The sequence below is a fragment of the Polypterus senegalus genome, chromosome 14, assembly GCF_016835505.1.
Source record: "Polypterus senegalus isolate Bchr_013 chromosome 14, ASM1683550v1, whole genome shotgun sequence".
In the NCBI taxonomy this organism is placed as follows: Eukaryota; Metazoa; Chordata; class Cladistia; order Polypteriformes; family Polypteridae; genus Polypterus; species Polypterus senegalus.
This window is the reverse complement of record NC_053167.1, coordinates 47885436-47908262: the sequence shown is the minus strand read 5'-3', so window position 1 is coordinate 47908262 and position 22827 is coordinate 47885436. Positions and strand designations below refer to the sequence as shown.

General features: G+C 40.3%; 1 protein-coding gene across 1 annotated transcript in view; it reads right to left on the bottom strand.

Moving 5' to 3' along the window:
* col9a3 (collagen, type IX, alpha 3) overlaps positions 1-1056 on the bottom strand; it is a 102634-nt gene extending 101578 nt beyond the window's left edge. The window contains exon 1 of the mRNA XM_039735554.1: positions 756-1056. Coding sequence (XP_039591488.1) covers positions 756-821 — 66 coding nt within the window. The 5' untranslated portion in view covers positions 822-1056. The remainder of the gene's footprint in view (positions 1-755) is intronic.
* Between the last annotated feature and the right edge of the window lie 21771 nt (positions 1057-22827).

The window sequence follows — 22827 nt, the reverse complement described above, 5'->3', positions numbered from 1 at the left end:
CGGTGACCGCTGATATCCGCGGCTAAGGCTCCGTCTGGATTCCAGCATCGAAATGCAAGAAATTCTTTCACAGTGGCAGGTCTGTCCTAAAGTTATTTTTAAAAATGCAAAAAAAAGTCTTTGGTGATGCCACTCATCGTTGTTCATGCACCATAATTTCAATAACCTATGCGTGATCAATGCAAAGTAGATAGACTGGCAATGATTCATATCATTAAACAACTAGTTAAGTTGTTTTTCGTTAATAATTTGCGCAATTTTTCGTTTTTTTTTAGAAAAAAATTTTTTAAAAACGAATTCGTTCAACCAGTAGCGTTCCTTTCCCCCCAATCTTCCCTCTTGCCTGTTAATAATTGCTGCATGTGGACAGGTATTTAATTCGACCAGAATGGGTTTCGTGGTTTGACGCGGTCGATGGCGTAGCACTTTACTTTGAGCCTCTAATTTTAAAGGATGCTCTTATTAGTATCAGCTTTTGTGCCGCATTTTATCTTGCTTCATCTCAGTATCGTTGAAAAGTAAAAACACACACTTTAAATTCTCAAATGCTTGGCATACAGCGGGTGAGCACACAGTGTCTATTTTGGCGTGGCTTGAAACGAAACGACGGTGTGGCCCAAATACCTGGCGCACATAACGGATCGAAGACAAAGAAGACGAAGCGCTCACAAGCAACAAGTGTGTCCTCTGAACCGAGTGTCCTGCCCTCCCCCTCTCTGCCTCTGCCTTCATGGTTCCCAAAACGAAGCACTCACCTGCGCGAAAGAGGATGCTAAAAGGTGGCAGATAAGGAGCAGCCCAAGAGCCGATAAAGCAGCCATGACTCAAGTTCTGCTCCCGGCTCCGTTGTTACGTTAAAGTCGGGTTCTTCTCTCTTTTCTCCCCCCGTCTCCCAGCGCCTCTCCTTCTCTCACTCACTCTCTCTCTCTTTCTCTCCCCACCTCGTGCTGGCAGCAGACCTTTCCTGCCCTCTTGCAGATCCTGAATGAATTCACTTTTCATCCAGATAAACCTGAGTCTCCTGGAGGGGCTGAGCTCAAAGAAAGTCACACACAGAAGGACTTAGCAGAAAAAAAAAAAAAATGGGGGCGGGAGTGGAGAAGGTGGGGAGTAGACGAGGGGAGACTGAGACAGAGGAGTGTCTGTAACGCAAGTGAAGTCCTGCGAGCAGGGCAACATTAGGAGCAAACAGAAGTTTAGCCAGTCCAGAAGAAGTGAGGTGTATTTTGTAAGTTATTACCCCTTCAAAAAGTATCAATCTGCCTAGTTTAGTTCATGACACAGGTCTTGCAGTATTGTTCAACTCTGCTTAAGATAAAGATATTCAACAAAGAAAAGATGTGTGAGGAAAGCATCTGTCCAGTCATTCATTTTTCAAACCCAATTGTTCAAACCAGGGTCAAAGAGTGACGCAACATGTTCTGGCAGTACCAGGTGAGAGACAAACCTGCCATCCATAGCTAGGCATACTCACACCCACACCTAATCATAAGGGGCCAGTTTAGACCCCCAAATCCATCTAATATACATAGTTGGGGGTGATAAAACTGTAGCACCACAAGGAAAAAATAAAATTAAAAAAAAAAAATATATATATATATATATATATATATATATATATATATATATATATATATATATATATATATATATATACACACAGTATATATGCAAGCAGAGGAGAACATGCCAATTCCACACAATTAATGACCAGGCCAAGAATCAAAACCAGATTTCTGGGGTTATGAGGCAGCAGCACTAACAACTACACAGCTGTGCTGCCTTAAAAAGAATTATTTTAATAATTATTAGTTTTCTTTATTCAGGAAATGGCTATACAGGATGGCTCTCCATAAGGGCATAAGATTATAAGAAATTTGATCAATTAGGTGAGAATATTCAGTCCATTAAGGGGGTTTATCTAGCTAATAGATAAGTTGTACTTCTTAAAAGCTGTTGAGTGTTCAGCTTTACTACATAATTCAGTAGTTTGTTCCAGATTCCACGGCTGGGCGCACTCACACAGAAGCTACCGGACATGTCTTTGGCACAAACATAGGAGATCATCAAGAAAGAACATGTGAGGATGAGTAAACTCCATACAGTTAGGGTTCAAATCCAGGACTCTGAAGCTGTGAGACAGTTATTGTGCCACTATACCACCTGTGAAAGTCATTATTATTATTATTAATTTTAATTTGAACCAAATAACATTTCATACAATAAAGTCAAACTTAACAAACCAAAATTCAACCCCCTCCCTAGAGAAAGAAAGGAGAGCCAACAAAGCAAATCTTTAAAAGTATCAAGGAAGGAAAAGTATCCTTTTCCCCAATCCATCCATCCATTATCCAACCCGCTATATCCTAACTACAGGGTCACAGGGGTCTGCTGGAGCCAATCCCAGCCAACACAGGGCACAAGGCAGGAAACAAACCCTGGGCAGGGCGCCAGCCCACCGCAGCCTTTTCCCCAATATAGAAGCTAATTGTAAAATGTGATTGATTAGGTCCTGCCATATTTTTTAAAAGTTTTGAGCAGACCCCCTAAGTGAGAATTTGATTTTTTCTCAATTTCAGATAGTATTGAACATCACTTACCCACTGACTTAAAAGCGATGGGATAACAACAACAACAACAACATTTATTTATATAGCACATTTTCATACAAAAAGTAGCTCAAAGTGCTTTACATAATGAAGAAAAGAAAAATAAAAGACAAAATAAGAAATTAAAATAAGACATTAGTTAACATAGAAAAGGAGTAAGGTCTGATGGCCAGTGTGGACAGAAAAAGCAGAAAAAAAACTCCAGACGGCTGGAGAAAAAAAGTAAAATCTGCAGGGATACTAGGCCACAGGACCACCCAGTCCCCTCTGGGCATTCTACCTAACATAAGTAAAATAGTCCTCTTTGTAGTTAGGGTTCTCACGGAGTCACTTGATGTCGATGGTCATACAGACTTCTGGCTTTTAATCCATCCATCAGTGTTGGAACATCACGGTACTTTGAGTAGATGGTGGTGGCGCATACCGGAAAGGGAAACAGAAGAGAGAGTAGGGGTTAGTACAGATTTTAGAGCCACCATGATTAGTTATTATAATGAGTTGGATCTACAGAGTACTGTATCAGGATTTTGATTACAGTGGGATGGGATTTTTCTGGTTGAGCAAAAGTCTACAGTGCTAGTAGCGAAGTAAAGGCAATTACAGTTTGTTTGTCCTTCTCCACTTTAGGCCCCTCTGTGAATGTACCAAACACAGCTGTTAATGGGTTGGGAGTGATTGGGAAACCAAGGCTGTCTAATAGGCATTCAAAGATTTTTGTCCAAAATGAAGTTAATTTGGTGCATGCCCAAAACATGTGACCTAGTGAGGCTGGAGCTCGATTGCAACATTCACAGGTTAAATATTGCCCAGGATACATTTTGGACAATTTTATATGAGACAAATGCACTTGATAAAAGGTTTTAAGTTGAATGATTGAGTGCTTTGTGCATATGGAGCTGGACAGTATTCTGTGTACAGCTGCCTTCTACTCCTTTTCTGAAATGTTAAGTGAAAGATCCTTTTCCCATTGTACCCTGGGATCTTTGAAAGGAAGGGACTTTAAAATATTTTTATAAATTGTAGAGATGCTATCTGAGTCTTCGAGACTAATCAGTATTTCTTATGGAATAAAAATAGATGGGAGGTGAGGTAAATTGGGCAGATTCCTTTAAGTAAAGTTTCTAATTTGAAAGTAGTTGAAAAATTGTGTTGATGACAAGTTAAATTTAAAGCTAAATTGTTCGTAGGATGCAAAGACATCACCTATGTAGAAGTGTTTTAATCCCGGACATTTTCCAAACATTAAATGCTGTGTATGTTTGAGAGGGTGGAAAAATGTGGTTGTCATGTAGAGGTGTAACAGATAAAAGCTTCTCTGTGTTAAAGTGTTTCGATGGTGCAGGTCGGCCCCACGCTACTGCTTCTCTCCCACAGCTTCTTGTACCTGACACCGTTGATGGTCATGACCGGGATGAGCTTGGCAGATGAGTACAAACACACACAAAGCAATGGGTAGGTACGAAAGTGAGCTAGTGCTTTTATTAAAATTAGTCCAAAACCAAAACAGTAATCAAAAGTACGCTGCTTTCAAATGTCGATAAATAAATAATCCAATAAAAGAGTGGAAATCCGTGAGATTAAAAAAAAAAGAAAAAAGCAAGACTTAAAATGAGAATAAAAAAAACCATCACAGTCATTGTGCCAGTGTTGCTTTTACTCCTGGACGAGCCCAGCACAACTCCCTCTTGTAGTATAATGGTTGTAGTAGTTCCACTGTGAAGTGTACAGAAAACAGCATACAGGTATCCCCTGTTTAACATGGTTTGATTAAGCTCTTATTATGAATGCGAAAGCCCCTTGAATTTGAATTTAAATTAGCTCAGTTTTTTAAAATTGTGCGAATGTGGAAACAAGAGGTTGCGACTGAACATGCAGGTGTCACCGTCCCTCCTACCCCCAACTCAGCGGCCGTAATGGGCATTCGAACTCTCACACAGTCATGAGTCACCAATTCAGTTGCCAACAGTCACCATAGAGAGTGGACATTTTCGTTTCATATTTTCTCCAGTTGTTCACTTTTTCATCCTTTCTTTTAACCCTTTCCAAACATGAACAAGAAAAAAGCGTGAGTCCTCATTGGTAAGTGAAAAGAAGAGAAGGAAGCGTATTACTTTAGATGTGAAGCTTGAGATAATTAAAAGATACAATCGTGGCGAAACAAAAGCAAACATTGGCAGGGAACTCGGCTTCAATGAATCAACTATCAGGACAATTTTAGCAAAGGCAGATACTTACTGCGACCAAGAAAAATTAACATCAAAGACGGCAAGCATGCAATCATTTTTAATAGAACCTCTGATTATGATTGAAATGGAAGATCTCTTAACATGGAAACAATTTGATGCAATGTTCTCTACGTCTGAAACCCTTGAACATCAAATTACTGAAATGGATCCTGATTGGCAGAAGTGAGCTTGTCTACCGAACTTAGAAAGTCAAATTGCTTGTTACAGACGTATCTATGAGAGCCAGAAGAAAGAATGAACAGTCCAAACGACCCTCCATAAATTCTTTTTTAATATATGATGTTAGTTTTAATTAATAAAGATTTTGTTTGCATTTTGACTTTTATTTTGTACACACAATATTTCATTGTAGATTATCCACCTTTTAAATGATAGATCAATTATATTTTTTCCCATTAGTTTTTATATTTAATTAGCTCAGTTTTGCATAATGCCGTAATATCAGTGTATTAATTAAACATATTAATCAAGGGGTACCTGTAGTGAGATTCTTACAGGCATGCTTGACCAACATACAACACTTTGCTCCTCTCTAGAATCATGGCAAACAATCATTTTTAAAAATACTTGCATTAACTTCAGTTTATTTCATTCATAAATTAAAACCACATAATAAACATATGAATGTTATAATTCAACAAAGGTACACGAAGGAAATGTCAATCCCATCAACACACCTTTGGGAAATCTGAAACTCGAAAGTACACCTTATGAAAAGGACCCAGTAGCCGCAGTCTGCATCCAGAAAGAGTGGAAAGCCAATAGGATATTAGGTTATAAATCCCGATATTTGGAACACACAAGTCAAAGGAGGATATGCTTAAATTATATAAAGCACTAGTGAGGCCTCATCTGGAGTATTGTGCGCAGTTTTGATCACCATATTAAAACAAAGACATAGCAGCGGTACAGAAAGTTCAGAGGCGAATGACTAGGCTGATTCCAGGGAGGCAAGAGATGAGCTATGAGGAGGGACTGAAGCCGAACCTTTTCAGTTCAAGCAAATGAATATTATCAGTAGACATGATTGGAGTCATTAAAATTATGAAATGAATTAATACAATAGGTCCCACTTTTTACTTTAAAATAAATCCAGCAACAAAAATACAGGAAAATCACTGCAAACTTAGTTGATGGCAGATTCCACACAAAGGCTAGAAAGTTTTTCTTCACATAGAAAATTGTAGACACGTGGAGAAAATGACCAAGTAGGTGGAATAACAGAGTGGTACTTTAGGGACCTTCAAATCTCAACTTGATGTTACTTTGGAGAAATTAGTTGAATAGGATTTTCTGAGGTTGTTGGGATGATCAAATTATTTCTTGATTTCTGCTTTTCATGTATGGGCCTAGTGGAGTGGGTAGCACTCTTGGCTCACAGCTTTAGGGGCTGGAGTTTTGTTGCTGGCTAAGCCACAGTCTGTGTGTAGTTTATGCGTTTTCCCCTTGTTCACATGGCAACATTTTTAAGACTTCAAAACACACTTTTTTGCCAGTTTTAGGGTTGCAAAATCACATGCAAAATGAATTTTAGCAACTTTGTGTGAAAGGAAACTTGGCTGTTTCACTGACGACTAACTATTATTTAGTAGAGTTATATTTCACATAACCACCACCAGACAAGAACAATGGAGGTGTGGTGTGTGTGTTGATCAAACATGCAGATATGGATTTCATTGTTCTGAGTACACGTAACAACAACTCTGAAATGACCTGATGACACTACACTTTTTAACAAAGCAAAATCCTACATTTTTAAAAGAACCAATGCTGTTGTTCACCTGCATATCATTGCTAAGTGTGTTTGAAATAGGCTATGATTAAACTGAGTCATGCACAGTTTTTTAGTGCATGCAGAGACACCTCTCAGAATATGGTAGAAAGGGAGCAACTGAGGACGTTGTTAGTAACTCTTGCTCATTCTTGATGGTAGACATTTATTCAAGTCCATTTTACAATCAGGCACGTATAATTTTAGACTGGTAGCACTGCTGCCTCACAGTAAGGAGACTAGGGTTTGTGTCCCAGGCTTCCATGTTCTCCTCGTATCATCGTCGGTTTCCTCTGGGTGTTCTGCTTTCCTCTCGCTATACAAAGACATGTGAGTTAAGTGAACTAGTGACGCTAAATTGGCCCTATTGTGTGTTAGATGTATGCATGTGTGTCCTATCCTAGCTGGGATAGGACTCAGCATCTCCCTGTGACCCTTGTCTGGATTACATGTGTTAGAAAATTACATGATAGTATCAAATACTGTATCTGGAGCTGTCTCCTGTAATAATATGGGCATCTGCAGTAATGTCTGTCAACCACAGTCCCTCCCCTTTCCATATGCTTTTTATGCTTCATAGATTCAAGAAGCCATCTAGTTTATTAATGTGGGATTAAACATCTATTTGTGAACAGCAAACAAGGAAATACAATGAAGTAGCACTCATTTCTCCACCCCAGCAAGGACGTTCTGCTATTATGGAATCCAATCCTACACAAAAAGAACAAAATCTCAATTTATAAGAGTAAATTGATAGAGAGGTAGTGTAGATGATGAATGAGACACTTGGAATTTCATCAATGACAAAATGGTTAACATTTAGGAACACGTGATTATTTGCTTTCTTACCTCAAACCGTTATATTAGAAATATACCTGGCCGATATGGAGTACTGCCACTATATATAAGCTGCACAAAAAATTAAAGGAACACTTTAAAAACACATCAGATCTCAATGGGAAAAAAATCATGCTGGATATCTATACTGATACAGACTGGGTAATGTGTTAGGAACGAAAGGATGCCACATCGTTTGATGGAAATGAAAATTATCCACCTACAGAGGGCTGAATTCAAAGACACCCTGAAAATCAAAATGAAAAAATGATGCAGCAAGCTGGTCCATTTTGCTTAAATTTCATTGCAGCAACTCAAAAACATACTCAGTAGTTTGTATAGCCCCCATGTGCTTGTATGCATGCCTAACAACATCCTAATGAGACGACGCATGGTGCCCTGGGGGATCTCCTCCCAGATCTGGACCAGGGCATCACTAAGTTCCTGGAAAGTCTGAGGTGCAACCTGGCGGCGTCGGATGGACAGAAACATAATGTCCCAGAGGTGTTCTATTGGATTAAGGTCAGACAAGTGTGGGGACCAGTCAATGGTATCAATTCCTTCATCCTCCAGGAACTGCCAGCATGCTCTCGTCACAAGAAGCCAGGCATTGTTGTGCACCAGGAGGAACCCAGGTCCCACTGCACCAGCACAGGGTCTGACAATGGGTCCAAGGATTTCATCCTGATACCTAATGATAGTCAAGGTTCACTAACACAATGTCTTACTTGTGTTTCTGAAGCTAAATAAAGGAAAAACTGAAATTTTAGTGATTGCCAATAATGGATATAATGAGGTTATTAGAAATAAACTTGATGCATTAGGATTAAAAGTCAAGATGGAGGTAAAGAATTTAGGGGTAACTGTTGACTGTGACCTGCATTTTAAATCACATATTAATAAGATCATTAGGACAGCATTTTTTCACTTAAGAAATACAGTATATCATTGAAATATGCTGAGAAATTAGTTCGCTCATTTATTTTCAGTCGACTAGATTACTATAACGCTCTCCTCTCAGGACTAACCAAAAAAAGACATAAATCGACTGCAACGAGTGCAGAATGCAGCTGCTAGAATCCTAACTAGGAAAAGAAAATCCGAACACATTTCTCCAGTTTTGATGTCACTACACTGGTTACCTGTGTCATTCTGAATTGATTTTAAAATACTGCTTATGGTTTACAAAGCCTTAGATAATCTTATATATTGGAATGTCTGACACATTATATTCCAAATCATATTTGATCTTCACATGAGTGTCTGCTTAGAATTCCAAGAGCTAAACTTAAAAGAAGTGGTGAGGCGGCCTTCTGCTGTTATGCACCTAAAATCTGGAATAGCCTGCCAATAGGAATTCACCAGGCTGATACGGTGGAGCACTTTAAAAAACTGCTAAAAACACATTACCTTAGCATGGCTTTCTCATAACGTCATTTTAAGTTAATCCTGATGCTCTGCATATTCAATTAATTATCACTACTATTCATGGTGGCTCCAAAATCCGTACTAACCCCTACTCTCTCTTCTGTTCTTTTTCCGGTTTTCTGGGGTGGCAACCTGCGCCACCACCACCATGATGTCCCTACATTGATGGATTAAAGGCCAGAAGTCCACGTGACCGTCATCATCAAGTCCTTCCATGAGAACCCTTAATACAATGAGGACTGATCATTTATGTTAGGTAGAATGCCTAGAAGGGGCTGGGTGGTTTCATGGCCTGGAACCCCTAGATATTTTATTTTTTCTCCAGCGTTCTGGAGTTATTTTTGTTTTTTCTGTCCTCCCTGGCCATCAGACCTTACTTTTATTCTATGTTAATTAGTTTTCTCTGATTTTAATTCTTACTTTGTCTTTTTTCCCTTTCTTCATCATGTAAAGCACTTTGAGCTACATTATTTGTATGAAAATGTGCTATGTAAATAAAGGTTGTTGTTGTTGTTGTCTAGCCTGTAGTGGTCTGTGTGTCCCTCCATGGATATGCCTCCCCATCACTGATCCACCACCAAACCGGTCATGCTGAGCAATGTTATATGCAGCATAACAGTCCCCATGGCTTCTCTAGACACTTTCACGTTTGTCACATGTGCTCAGGGTGAACATGCTCTCATCTGTGAAAGGCACAGTGTGGCAGTGTTGGACCTGCCAATTCTGGTTTTCTATGGCAAATGCCAATCGAGCTCCACGGTGCTGGGCAATGAGCACAGGGCCCACTAGAGGACGTCGGGCCCTCAGGCCACCCTCATGAAGCCAGTTTCTGATTGTTTGGTCAGAGACATTCATGCCAGTGGCCTGGTGGAGGTCATTTTGTAGGGCTCTGGCAATGCTCATCCTGTTTCTCCTTGTCCAGAGGAGCAGATACCGGTCCTGCTGATGGGTTAAGGACCTTCTACGGCCCTGTCCAGCTCTCATAGAGTAACTGCCTGTCCCCTGGACTCTCCACCATGCCCTTGAGACTGTGCTGGGAGACACAACAAACCTACTTGCAATGGCACTCATTAATGTGCCATCCTGGAGAAGTTGGACTACCTGTGCAACCTCTGTAGGGTCCAGTTATCGTCTCATGCTACCAGTAGTGACACTGACCATAGCCAAATGCAAATCGAGTGAAAAACAGTCAGAAAAGATGAGGAGGGAAAAATGTCAGTGGCTTCCACCTGTTAAACCATTCCTGTTTTGGGGGTCGTCTCATTGTTGCCCCCTAGTGTACCTGTTGTTAATTTAATTAACATGAAAGCAGCTGAAACTGATTAACAACCCCCTCTGCTACTTAACTGACCAGATCAATAGCCCAGAAGTTTCATTCACTTGATGCTATACTCTGATTAAAAAGTGTTCCTTTATTTTTTTTGAGCAGTATATATATGAGCTTAAAGGAGGAACACCAAAGTAACAGGGCTGTTATTAGTGAAAGGGATACCACTCTTATAAATAATAGATGGTGGTCTCATAATAATTATTCCGGGGATGGCACTCAGCAGCAAGGGAGGCATATTAGTTTACACCCAGCCTTCTGCTTTAGATGATCAGGCCTCTAGTCCGTTTTTTTTTTAAATGGAGGTTCAGAACTGCAGGGACACTCTAGAGCCGTGTTTCCCAAACTCGGTCCTGGTGGACTCCTGAGGCTGCAGGTTTTTGTTCCAACCAGATTCTGTTTTTAATTGGACTCCTAGGCTAATTAAGTGAACTGATATTCCCCAAGTTCTGTGTTTAGGGAACAATGTAGAAATTAGAAAACTAAGTTTGATAAAAAAAAAAATTAAAACATACCAAGCAGTTATATAGGAATAATATATTTTTTCTTTTTAACAGTATTTTCATCTTGATTTTCATTCTACTTTTCTAGGTCTTCTAATTGTTTAATTAATCCAATTTTTACTAATTAGTGGGTCTGACTCTAAAGTAGTTGCAGCCTTTGAATATTCAGTGTTGTTTGCCTGGGTGTCTGATCTGCTCGTTTTAAATTGTCATTAATAACATACAACGAAGGGGGAAAAAACTACACAGAGAAAGGGCAAAGTATAATGAAATCAACAAAAGAGAGATAAGCATTATAGCAAAAGCAGAAATATTTCTAAATATCTTATAAATGTAAAAATCATCCTGCTAAGCTTTTCTAAATGTCAAATAAAAGAAAAAAAAAACAAAACAGCTAATTAAATGAGATCAGTGCTATCAGGTGTTGTCACTGATTAGGAATCTGATTGGAACAAAAACCTGCAGCCACAGGGGGTCACCAGGACCGAGTTTGGGAAACACTGCTTTAGAACAACTGAGACTTCATGTCACAGTTATATGTAATGCCAGCAGGTATCACTGCACAATATGGGAAACACTTCGAGCTTAAATAATGTGGGTTTTGGTATTTATATAGTGCAAGATGCAGGAATCTGTTTCTTCCTGCCAATGTGCTGACTAATCAGTAAATAGCTTACCTCACTAAAGACACACAAAGAAATTATCTAAGGTTTAAATGCCCCATGAGTCATAAGATAGAGTTTACATTGTTAAAAATTTCTCATATACACACAAGACAATTAAATAAACTCTTTGTAGATGAGAAGAAAAAAATAAACAGTTTAGTATTTCACCGTGCAGTGATACAGGTTCTGGTTGACTCTTTTTATAGCATACTAGAAAACACGCAGACCATTGGTTTTCCCAAATTCAATGCTCCAGCTACAGCGGTTTACAAGTAAGAGCAGGTTGTCATGCTGAATGTGCTTGATGTGCAGCAGATGCTGCAATGGCCATTCTTCTTCTCCATATCACATAATCGCAAATCTTGCAATTTGATTCATGTTCAGCAGATGTTGCTGCTCTTCTTTTCATGTCACCTTCTCCATCAGTTTCCCATAAATAAGACACAAACCCCAATAACCTCGCAAAGGTTGCCACTAGCCAGATTTTTTTTTTGCTTCACCAGTGCATATCACTTCATAAGACTTCACTTAAGACGAAGATCAAGGTTCTTGCCCAAGTAATTTGTGAGTACTTGCTTGACAGATGGACACAGCCCTTAACATTATACTGTATATATATATATATATATAGATGAATGGCATAGAAATGTTATCACCTTCCACAATGCCTACAAGCTTCAGCGGGGAGAACTGAATGGCCACAGGAGCTGTAGGAGGGTTCCTGACCCCAGACGTTGTAGAAGGCTGCAATCTGAAAGCGGTCCCAGCAGGAGGTTTAGAGAGCTTCTTTAAAACTTCTTCCAAAAGCTACGAGTTGGTAAAATCTTTCCTGGCAGAAAGGAAGCGGGGTGGGTGGTATCTTGAAGATTACTTGTGTTCTGCTCTGTGTATTGTATTGTATTTGCCCTTTTATTTGACACCCACTGCACACCTAACCTACCTGGAAAGGGGTCTCTCTTTGAACTGCCTTTCCCAAGGTTTCTTCCATTTTTTTTCCTACTAGGGTTGTTTTGGGGAGTTGTTCCTTGTCTACTTAGAGACTCAAGGCTGCGGGGCTGTCAAGAGGCAGGGCCTGTTAAAGCCCATTGCGGCACTTCTTGTGTGATTTTGGGCTTTACAAAAATAAATTGTATTGTATTGTATCCAGGTGGGGTGGCGCAGTGGTAACGCTGCTGCCTCACAGTTAGGAGACCCGGGTTCACTTCCTGGGTCCTCCCTGCATGGAGTTTGCATGTTCTCCCCGTGTCTGCGTGGGTTTCCTCCCACAATCCAAAGACATGCAGGTTAGGTGGATTGGCGATTCTAAATTGGCCCTAGTTTGTGTGTGTACTGTGGTGGGTTGGCACCCTGCCCAGGATGGTTCCTGCCTTGTGCTCTGTGTTGGCTGGGATTGACTCCAGCAGACCCCCATGACCCTGTATTCGGATTCAGCAGGTTAGAAGATGGATGGATGAATGTATCCAGGTGGAGGAGTGGTTTACGGGTGGAAAACCGGTGCTGCCCCAAACACAAATTAGTCAGGGCTCATTATCTGTTATAGTAAGGCCCTAAAGGGGAAAGTTTGTTATTTGGTTTTTTATTTTTTTGGTTCTTGGTTCTACTTCTGTTTCATTTACCACATATGATTCCTTTGTGTTAATAAACACCTTGGCTTTCCTAGTGTTTTCCTGAGTTTGAGGTTAAGTCACAAGCACCCCCTTAAAGGATTAAAAAGAAAAGAAATCAAACCCTGCTGCCTCTATAGGCCTATTTATTTAGGTTCAAGATACCGTCTATCCAGTAAGGTGGCTAGCCAGCTCGTCACACAAGCACGGTGTCTCTCTGTACCTTTGACCTCTATTCATCACTCAGCCTGGGACCTTCCTCCACTTTTGGCTTCTCCCAGTGAGGCAGGTTTAAATCCCATCCTGGACTCACCACTGAAGTTCAAGAATGGCTTTCCATTTGCTCTAGGAGCCCTCTACCAGCATAAAAGCCAATGTCTTTAGGCAAGTCCATATCAGAGAAACAGCACGGCCTCATATGTTACCTTACTGATATTGTCTGTAGTATATCTCCTAAATGAGTTTCAATTCCTTGTTTATGTCCTATTGTTCATTTGTTAGTTATCTGCTTTGTTCTCTGTCTGTTATGTTCCATGTGTTTTCTTGGTGATCCCCCACGAAGTTGGGCAACATGTCCATCACCGCATGGGACTTTTCTCAACCCCTATAAGGTGGGGGCAACCCACAATTCCTTTCAGCGAGTTACTGTGATTTTTGTGTGCTTTGCTTTTGTGATTTATCTTATTTTTCCCTGTTTGCTGTCTTTAGACCACCCTTTGGATTCTTGTATTGGGACTTTGTTTGCACTGGATTGTCTTATTATTTCAGGCAACTCCTTTTGGGCTCATTCTTGGTGAAGAGTATTTTTGTGAAAATAAACCCTTTTTTCTATAAAGACTATGGAACTTTGCCCCCACCTGCGATACGTGTCAGCAACTTTGCATCTCTGACGCTCGCGTATGTGGATTTCACTTTCACCAAACAACAAAACTTTTAATTCTTGCAGATAGGCCTCTTCATTGGGAAGAAACACTACTTTTCCCTGATGGCAACACGTTTTAGACAATCTACAAGTCTCTGACTTAAAGTTTAAAGCCAAACAATATCTACATACAGTACTTCTGTCATATCACCTATGTCCATCCATCCATCATCCAACCCGCTATATCCGAACTACAGGGTCATGGGGGTCTGCTGGAGCCAACACAGGGTGCAAGGCAGGAAACAAACCCCGGGCAGGGCACACACACACACACCAAGCACAAATTAGGGACAATTTAGAATCGGCAATGCACCTAACCTGCATGTCTTTGGACTGTGGGAGGAAACCCACGCAGACACGGGGAGAACATGCCAACTCCATGCAGGGAGGACCCAGAAAGCGAACCCGGGTCTCCTAGCTGCGAGGCAGCAGTGCTACCACTGCGCCACCGTGCCTCCATCACCAATGTCCATATTTTTAATCTCTTTTCACTTTTACCTTTTCATCAATATTGCATTGAATTTTGATACTGTGTTTGGAATTACATCGTGACAACACAACGCATAACTGCCCGTGAGTGAATATCGTTTCTTTCTCTCTACAAGAAATGTGTCTGACAATAGCATTCACACAAATGAGGAATGATTGAACCGTGTGCGTGGTTGTAAATGTTTTTTCCAGATCTCTTTGCATAAGCTCTTGTTTCGTTGGGCTTGAAATTTTCTCTCGCAGGATTTTACTTTCACTAAACAACAAATCTTTTAATTCTCACAGATAGGCCTCTTCATTGGGAAGAAACACTACTTTTCCCTGATGGCAACACGAATTAGATGATCTACAAGTCTCCGACTTAAAGTTTAAATAACTGTTCCATTATTTCACCAAGTAATCATTTCCATTTGTTTGCGCTAATGCGATCTTTACTATCCTTTTTTTGAGACTGTCGAATTTCATACTTCCTTTATCTCTAACCTGCTCTGCATGTGTACCATGCCAACGTTTTTGAATTCTTTACGACATTCTACTTTGTCATCTACTCTTTGTCTTTTATTTGTGGCCCCAGGCGTGGTTAAACCTCTCGACACAAAGACTCATCTCACGGGACGTGAAAGTGTCTCTCTGAGAAAATCACATTTCATCTCTTTCCAAGTTTTTTTTTTATAACAGAGAGATCATGTGTCTGACCTTATATCTAGCCAGGGTTTTATGGTAAATACTTGGAGAATTGTGGGACTCTCTTTGTGCTTTGGAACTCTAAGTTCATAACAGTTTGGCTATTGGAGGTCAGTCGGCATTGCCTTATGTGGTCAATTAGACAAATAAAGTGTCCAACTGAAGAAATATTTTAGTGAGACGTGCTGATTTTAAGTAGCGTTGGTGTTAAGGAATCATCAGGAGAATCATCAAGTGCATTACGCAAATGTCTTTTATCTTTTACCACATTACTAGGACCAAACAAACTTAAAAGTCAAAAGTGAAACATTGCTACAAGCCCGGAAATCTCTCCATAAAACTTTGTTTTTCTTTATTTGGTTAAAGGGTAAGTCTTTTGCAAATCTCTTTCCTTTGCTTGATCCAAGTTTGGACGCTTCATTGTAGGTGTCATCGTCTTTTTAAGGTTTAGATAGTGCCAACGTCACACACCACACAATCAGCATCATTTTGCAAAACACTTTGCTGCATCTGTGAACAGAAAATGCTGGCAGCCAAGCTATTAGCCACCGAAAACGTCAGCACCAACAGCAAAAACAAGGGCAAGATGTCACCACAAAAAACAGAAATAAGGAAAAAAAAATCATTAAGAACACATTTCTGACAATGGCATGCATAGTGCTATCATCACCTGTTGGAGAAATGAACAAAACTTTCCTGGGAAGAAAATAACTTGTAATGTTTAAAAAGTGATCTTTTTGCTTTGCTCCCTCTCCCACCATAACCTATCATCTATGAGGAAGGAGTGAAAGCTTTAGATTCACCAAAAATTTCGATCTCCGGTTTTCGACGTTTTAGGGTCCCCTGCTACTGAAAACATCGATATCACGATGATGGGTGTGTGTCTGTGTATGTGTGTCTCAATTTCTTGAAGATGGTCTAGAACTAAAATTACTGGACGCAAAAATACCAAATTCGAAACTTAAGCCTGTTATGAGATGGTGTGGTGATTAGTTTTTGAGTCAAATCATGGAAGAGAAAGAGAAACTCTAGAGGAACCTTCAAATACCGTAATTCTGCAATTAATTATGAATTCTTTTCTTCAATAGCTATCATAATGACCTATTTTATGATCCAGAAAGATCAGCATCATGTGGTAAATAATTACTGAAATGTTATAGAATAGTTCTGGTAATTTGGTTCCTAGGGAGCAAAGCTTACCAATGCTTATGTCTGAATTTTGTTTGTTTTAAATATACTTTGTTAATCCCCAAAGGGAAATCGTCTTTGCACAAGACTTTTGGGGGTCAGAGCGCAGGATTTACAGAGAAGCTTTATTTTATTTTTATGCTGAAAGAGCCTGTTGTGTTTAACCAGTTGTCCTATTACTTGGCCACTGAAAATGTACTTTCTCTGCTAAAGCTTTAGTGTTTGCTGAAGAATTACCTAACATTTTGAGTCTTGAATTTTAGGAATGCTACTGTGGGGGTTGTATGGTCATAAGAGAAAAGCAAATGCATCTACAACAAAGTTCAATTTATGATGACACAAGAGCACTTCTTATAACCCTGTTTCTCAATTACACAAGCATACTTCGCTATAGCCTCCTGACTTAAATGGCAGAGGCATATGAGCTCTGAAAGCACTTTGCAGAGACAAGAAAAGTAACTAATAAAAAAAGAAAAAAAAATTGTCTTGGAATGGCCATATCATACCTAGAATAGCTTTATAAGATGAGTAAAAGAGCTGATCACAGACAAGAGAAGAAAGAAGGAGGGGAAGGTCAAGCCACAAATTGTCTGACTTACAGCTGAAACTTCAAGCAACGCAACAAATGGGCCACTACGGAAAAACTAAACATCTACCAGTACCAGGATCTATGATGTTCACACTTAAATTTATGGCACTGTCTATTGAGAAATTATTAAAGGTTTATTAAATCCTGCTTTTATACCTGTATGTTTGCTCTATTATACTGCCAAGGGCTTATAACCATGTTCCTTTCTCAGCTAGGTCAGTCAGGGTGAGGCAGGAAAGCACATAAGAATGCTAAAGTGACAGTAATACCAGGATGAAGTCTGAAGGAATTGTGCACTGACAGTAAAGTAGTGGACTACAGTCCCGCAAGGGCATTACAACTGTATATCCGCAAACGTTGGTAAGCTGAATGAACAGGCAAACAAGGGTAGCAATAGAGCTGTGTAATATGCACAGCTATGGTTCCACTTAAAAAACAATCTGTGCACCACAAAAGGGGTTTATGTTTTCAGAGTGGTGGCCACAAAAACTATTCCTTGATATCTATCTATCTATCTAAAGAGGGCCGGAAAACCTGACAGTTGGGTTTCCTGCAACGTGGTGCCCTAGTTCAGGGGTCGCCAACTCTGGTGCCGTGCCCAGGGATTTGTTCCTGCCTTGTGCCCTGTGTTGGCTGGGATTGGCTCCAGCAGACCCTTGTGATCCTGTGTTAGGAAATAGCGGGTTGGATAATGACTGACTGACCTTTTTGTGGAGTGATCTCTTTGGAATCCAACTGGCTCCCCAAAGGCATTGTTCTGAAGAACCACTTTGGCGCCTTTATGTTTAAGAGTGTGAGTCAATACCTCTCCTATTCCACTAGGGCAGGGGTCGCCAACTCCGGTCCTGTTGGACCACCATGGCTGCAGGTTTTCATTCTAGCCCTTTTATTTTCTTAATGAGTGCCCTGTTTGTCTTGCTAATTAACCTCTTGTGAATTCATTTTAATTGTTTTTTTTTTTTTTAAGATTTGTTCACCTGAATATCTTCATCATTCCTATGAATAAATTTCTTTCCTTAAATGGCACCCAAACAGAAATGAAATGTGAAGTGAGGGAGCCAACAGAAGACCAACTAAGTCAGGGCCTCAAACTCCAACCAGTTGCTTAATGAGGTGCCAATTCTTGTCGTTAATTAAACCCGTTCTTTTATTTCATGGCTTGTTGCTGCTCTTGTGGTGCATTAGCAGACATTTCCAAAATTGTTGATTTTTCTCTTTCCAAGAATTCTATTAAAATTTTTCGGGGACCTTCATCTTTCTTTATTTTCAGATATTGTATGATGGACACCAGTTGTTTTGGCTCATTTGGTATCTCATTATTGTTTGGCTGCTAATCAAGGAAAAAGAAAATTAGTTCAAAAGAAGTTAATCAACATAAAAAATTATTAGAATTAGAATAAAAACCTGCAGCCACAGTGGTCCAACAGGACCGGAGTTGGTGACCCCTGCCCTAGTAGAATAGGAGAGGTATTGACTCACACTCTTAAACATAAAGGCGCCAAAGTGGTTCTTCAGAACAATGCCTTTGGGGAGCCAGTTGGATTCCAAAGAGATCACTCCACAAAAAGGTCAGTCAGTCATTATCCAACCCGCTATTTCCTAACACAGGATCACAGGGGTCTGCTGGAGCCAATCCCAGCCAACACAGGGCACAAGGCAGGAACAAATCCCTGGGCATGGCACCAGCACACTGCAGTACACACACACACACACAATGACAATTTAGGATCGCCAATGCACCGAACCTGCATGTCTTTGGACTGTGGGAGGAAACCCAAGCAGACACGGGGAGAACATGCAAACTCCACGCAGGGAGGACCCGGGGAGCGAACCCGGGTCTCCTAACTGCGAGGCAGCAGCGCTACCACTGCGCCACCGTGTCCACAAAGAGGTTCTAGAAAGAAACTTTATTTTGATCAGTAACTGGTTCCATAAATAGCTAAGAACTTGTGTAATGCCAGTAGGTTTGCCGATTTTAAAAAGACTTGCTGCATACAATAATACAGTCCAAGTTCAGCTCTTCTTAGTATGATAATACCCTGCCTACCACACATTAAATAGTTCTGTTTTGTCTGCACATTAGGAACTTTTTTAAAGCCCAAAGAACTAATTGCATATGTAAAGAACCCTTCATAGAACAAACTATTTCTCTGTCAAGCAATGGGTGTACACGAAACCACACAACCTAGTAAAGAGCCATTGAGGGACCAGTAAGATTGCAGGTCGCATTTCTCTCTCTTAATACTCTTCCCAAGCTCAGACCACACGTAGGGTCCCTAGCAATGCCCATCCTTCTGCACTGGCACCGTGACTTACATTGCCATCACCAGTGTGTATCCACTTGTGGTGACAGAGTTTTGAAAGGCCACCCCCTTGTCCCATAACAATTGAACCTGCCTACAGTTCTCATCTTAGCTACGTGCCCTGCTACAGACCCAAAAACTCTCCAGCTCAAGATGCAGAAATGTGGAGGAAATGTTAGGCTCCTTTTCTATTATAAATCTCCAACTGTAAGAAGTTGCTGTCTGGCAATGTAGCCAGCAGGAGAAAGTTGCTGTTTTCAGGGATCTTTCAATCACCACTAATTTTCCGGGATGCAGCCTCTATGTTCCTTTTAAATAATACATACCCGTAGTGCCCGTAACTCAGCTTCTAGAAACACTTCCAACTTGTTTGTCATGCACAAAAATAAACTCTCATTTCTGCAATACATTTAGTAGAAATCTTTTTCATAATTTTCTTTGAAAACTAAAATGAGCATATCTGGTATTTTATGCAATGAATACAGAAAATAAGCAAGTAAAAAAAATGACAGGCCAGCTTAAAAGCCATAATATGTACAATCCAACCCCAGAGCCCTAGTAAATAACTTAAAAGATTACCCCAACCAAAATTTTTAATATGTAGTGGTGGCAGAGAAAACAATTTTTATATCATGTTTTTCGTGGAGAATGAACATAACAAGATTTCTGACAGAATGGGAGTCAATGGTAACCAACACTGGACAACAGTAAATAGTATCAAAAATTTAAATGAAAAAAATCTAACTTTACTCATGTTGCATAAATCAAATGTCACTTCATTCATGTGCAAAACACATGTATTTATTCTTAAAATATGACTAAATGAATAACTTTGGAAAAAGGAAGTAGTCCGCTAACAGGAAGCTCTTTCGCACTTTTGATTTAAATACACGCCTCTCCCCCTCATTTATTGGTCAAGAGTTCTGTTTGCTGTTGTCTAGCATTGGTCACAATTGGCTTCCGTTTTTGTCAGAAACTTTATTACGTCAGTTGAACATAAGATTTAGATTTTTCTCAGCCATTGCTGCAAACCATGCAGGGTAAATAACACATAAAGAAATATTTTGGCATGGAGTAATCCTTTAACCTTTTAAACATCAATTCCAGAAAAACTCTGCAGTTTCTAAAATCCTTTTAATAATATGAAGATTGAATTTAGATTACTTTAAAGCACAACAATAAATTCTCTTCATATATATATATATATATATATATATATATATATATATATATATATATATATATATATATACACACACACACAGGGTGCATCAAAATTATGTTAACCTTAATGGTACTGCTATGTATATACTTATATAAAATTTTTGTCGACAGTTTATGTGCCACATATGGTACATGTGTTGAACATGATGGCAAACAGGTTGTAAACCATCTTGCACTAGTGATGAGTCGTTCTTGAACGATTCCTTCATTTTGAACGAATCTTTAATGTGACTCGGGAAGAACGAGTCGTCTCATGGGAGTAATTTGTTCAGTCGCGCATGCGCATTTGCGCAACTTCCTATAGTTTCTGTATTGGAATTATTGATTCACCTGTTTCGAGTCTTTGGGTTTTTCGAGTTGTTCGTTCATCACGTGACAGCCCCATAAGCTTAACCAACTCAGTCTGAGCCAGAAACAGAATTAATTAGTTCATCTCTCGAGTCTTTGGGTTTGAGTCGTTCGTTCATCATGTGACAGCCCCATAAGCTTAACCTATGCAGTCTGAGCCGGAAAGAGAATTGAATGAAATGACTCGAAAAAAGATTTGTTCATTTTGCTGAATGAGACTCAAAGGTCTGAGTCGGTAATTAATTAATTATAATTTTGACTCACCCTGTGTGTGTGTGTGTATATATACTGTATTGGACAAGTGATGAGCAGTGCCTGGTTGTCTCTACACATACCGCTTAGAATTAAGGCCAAAAAGTTCTATCTTGGAGTTTGCTAAAAGACACCAGAAGGACTCTGATTCTCTGGTCTGATGAGACCAAGATAGAACTTTGTCCAATACAGTCCCCACAGTGAAGCATGGCGGTGGCAGCATCATGCTGTGGGGTGTTTTTCAGCTGCAGGGACAGGACGACTGGTTGCAATCGAGGGAAACATGAATGCGGCCAAGTACAGGGATATCCTGGACAAAAACCTTCTCCGGTGCTAAGAACCTCAGACTGGGCCGAAGGTTTACCTTCCAACAAGACAATGACCCTAAGCACACAGCTAAAATAACAAAGGAGTGGCTTCACAACAACTCTGACTGTTCTTGAATGGCCCAGCCAGAGCCCTGACTTAAACCCAATTGAGCATCTCCGGAGAGACCTAAAAATGGCTGTCCACCAACGTTTACCATCCAACCTGACAGAACTGGAGAGGATCTGCAAGGAGGAATGGCAGAGGATCCCCAAATCCAGGTATGAAAAACTTGTTGCATCTTTCCCAAGAAGACTCATGGCTGTATTAGCTTAAAAGGGTGCTTCTACTAAATACTGAGAAAAGGGTCTGAATACTTAGGACCATGTGATATTTCAGTTTTTCTTTTTTAATAAATCTGCAACAATTTCAAAAATTCTTTTTTTTTGTCTGTCAATATGGGGTGTTGTGTGTACATTAATGAGGGAAAAAATTAATTTAAATGATTTTAGCAAATGGCTGCAATATAACAAAGAGTGAAAAATTGAAGGGGGTCTGAATACTTTCCGTACCCACTGTGTATATTATATACACATATAGTATGTACATACACATATATACATATACACACACACACACACTCGGGCAGTCCCCGGGTTTATGTACGAGATAGGGACTGTAGGTTTGTACTTAAGCTGAATTTGTATGAAGTTGGAACAGGTACATTATTTTAATAAATGCTATTGTTGACCAACTGAAACTAAGCGCTCTGCCAGTGAATGATGGAGTTTCACCTCTCTCTGACCTTTTTATTATTTCTACTTTATTTTCAATGGTGATGGGTTTTCTCTTCTTTATTGTATCACCAGCACTTGCATCAGATTTATGTTTCAGAGACATTCTTAAATAGTGAAGACAAAAAGGTTAAGATAAGCTCTTTTGCACAGCACTGTACATGATATCGTAGCAGGCAGGCACCCTTCGTCAACACGTCTGATGTACTGACAAGAGACAACTTCCTGATATTTACGTAACAGTACAAGCAGGCTTGCTATTGAGAATGAATGGGGGCGGCGAGGGGCAATTCATTACCAGACCACCTCACAGTCACCTCCACTACAGTATGCTGCCTGCAGCGTCCGCCCACCGAGAATGAACACGGTGTGACCAAAGGTGGGTAGTGAATCGCCCCCATTCAACAGGCAGCCATCCAATACACACTACAATGCTACCCCACGCCGCCCCATTCACCCTCAATGGCCTCCATTTAGCCACAACCAGGTCGCTGCTTGCAGCATTACCAGCCACCCACTGAGAGCAAACGGGGCAGCCGTGTGTGGTGGGCGGGCAGTGAAACATCTTCACGCCGGGAGCTGCCTGAGGGACACTACACTGCACGGGCAGCGAAATCGCCCACCTCCAGCCACCACTTGCAGCGTCCCCAGGCCGAGGACGACACAGCAGCAGTTACTGAAGTGCATGCGTCGCAGCCGTGGCCCATTTGTAAGTCGTAGGTCCATAACCTAAATAGA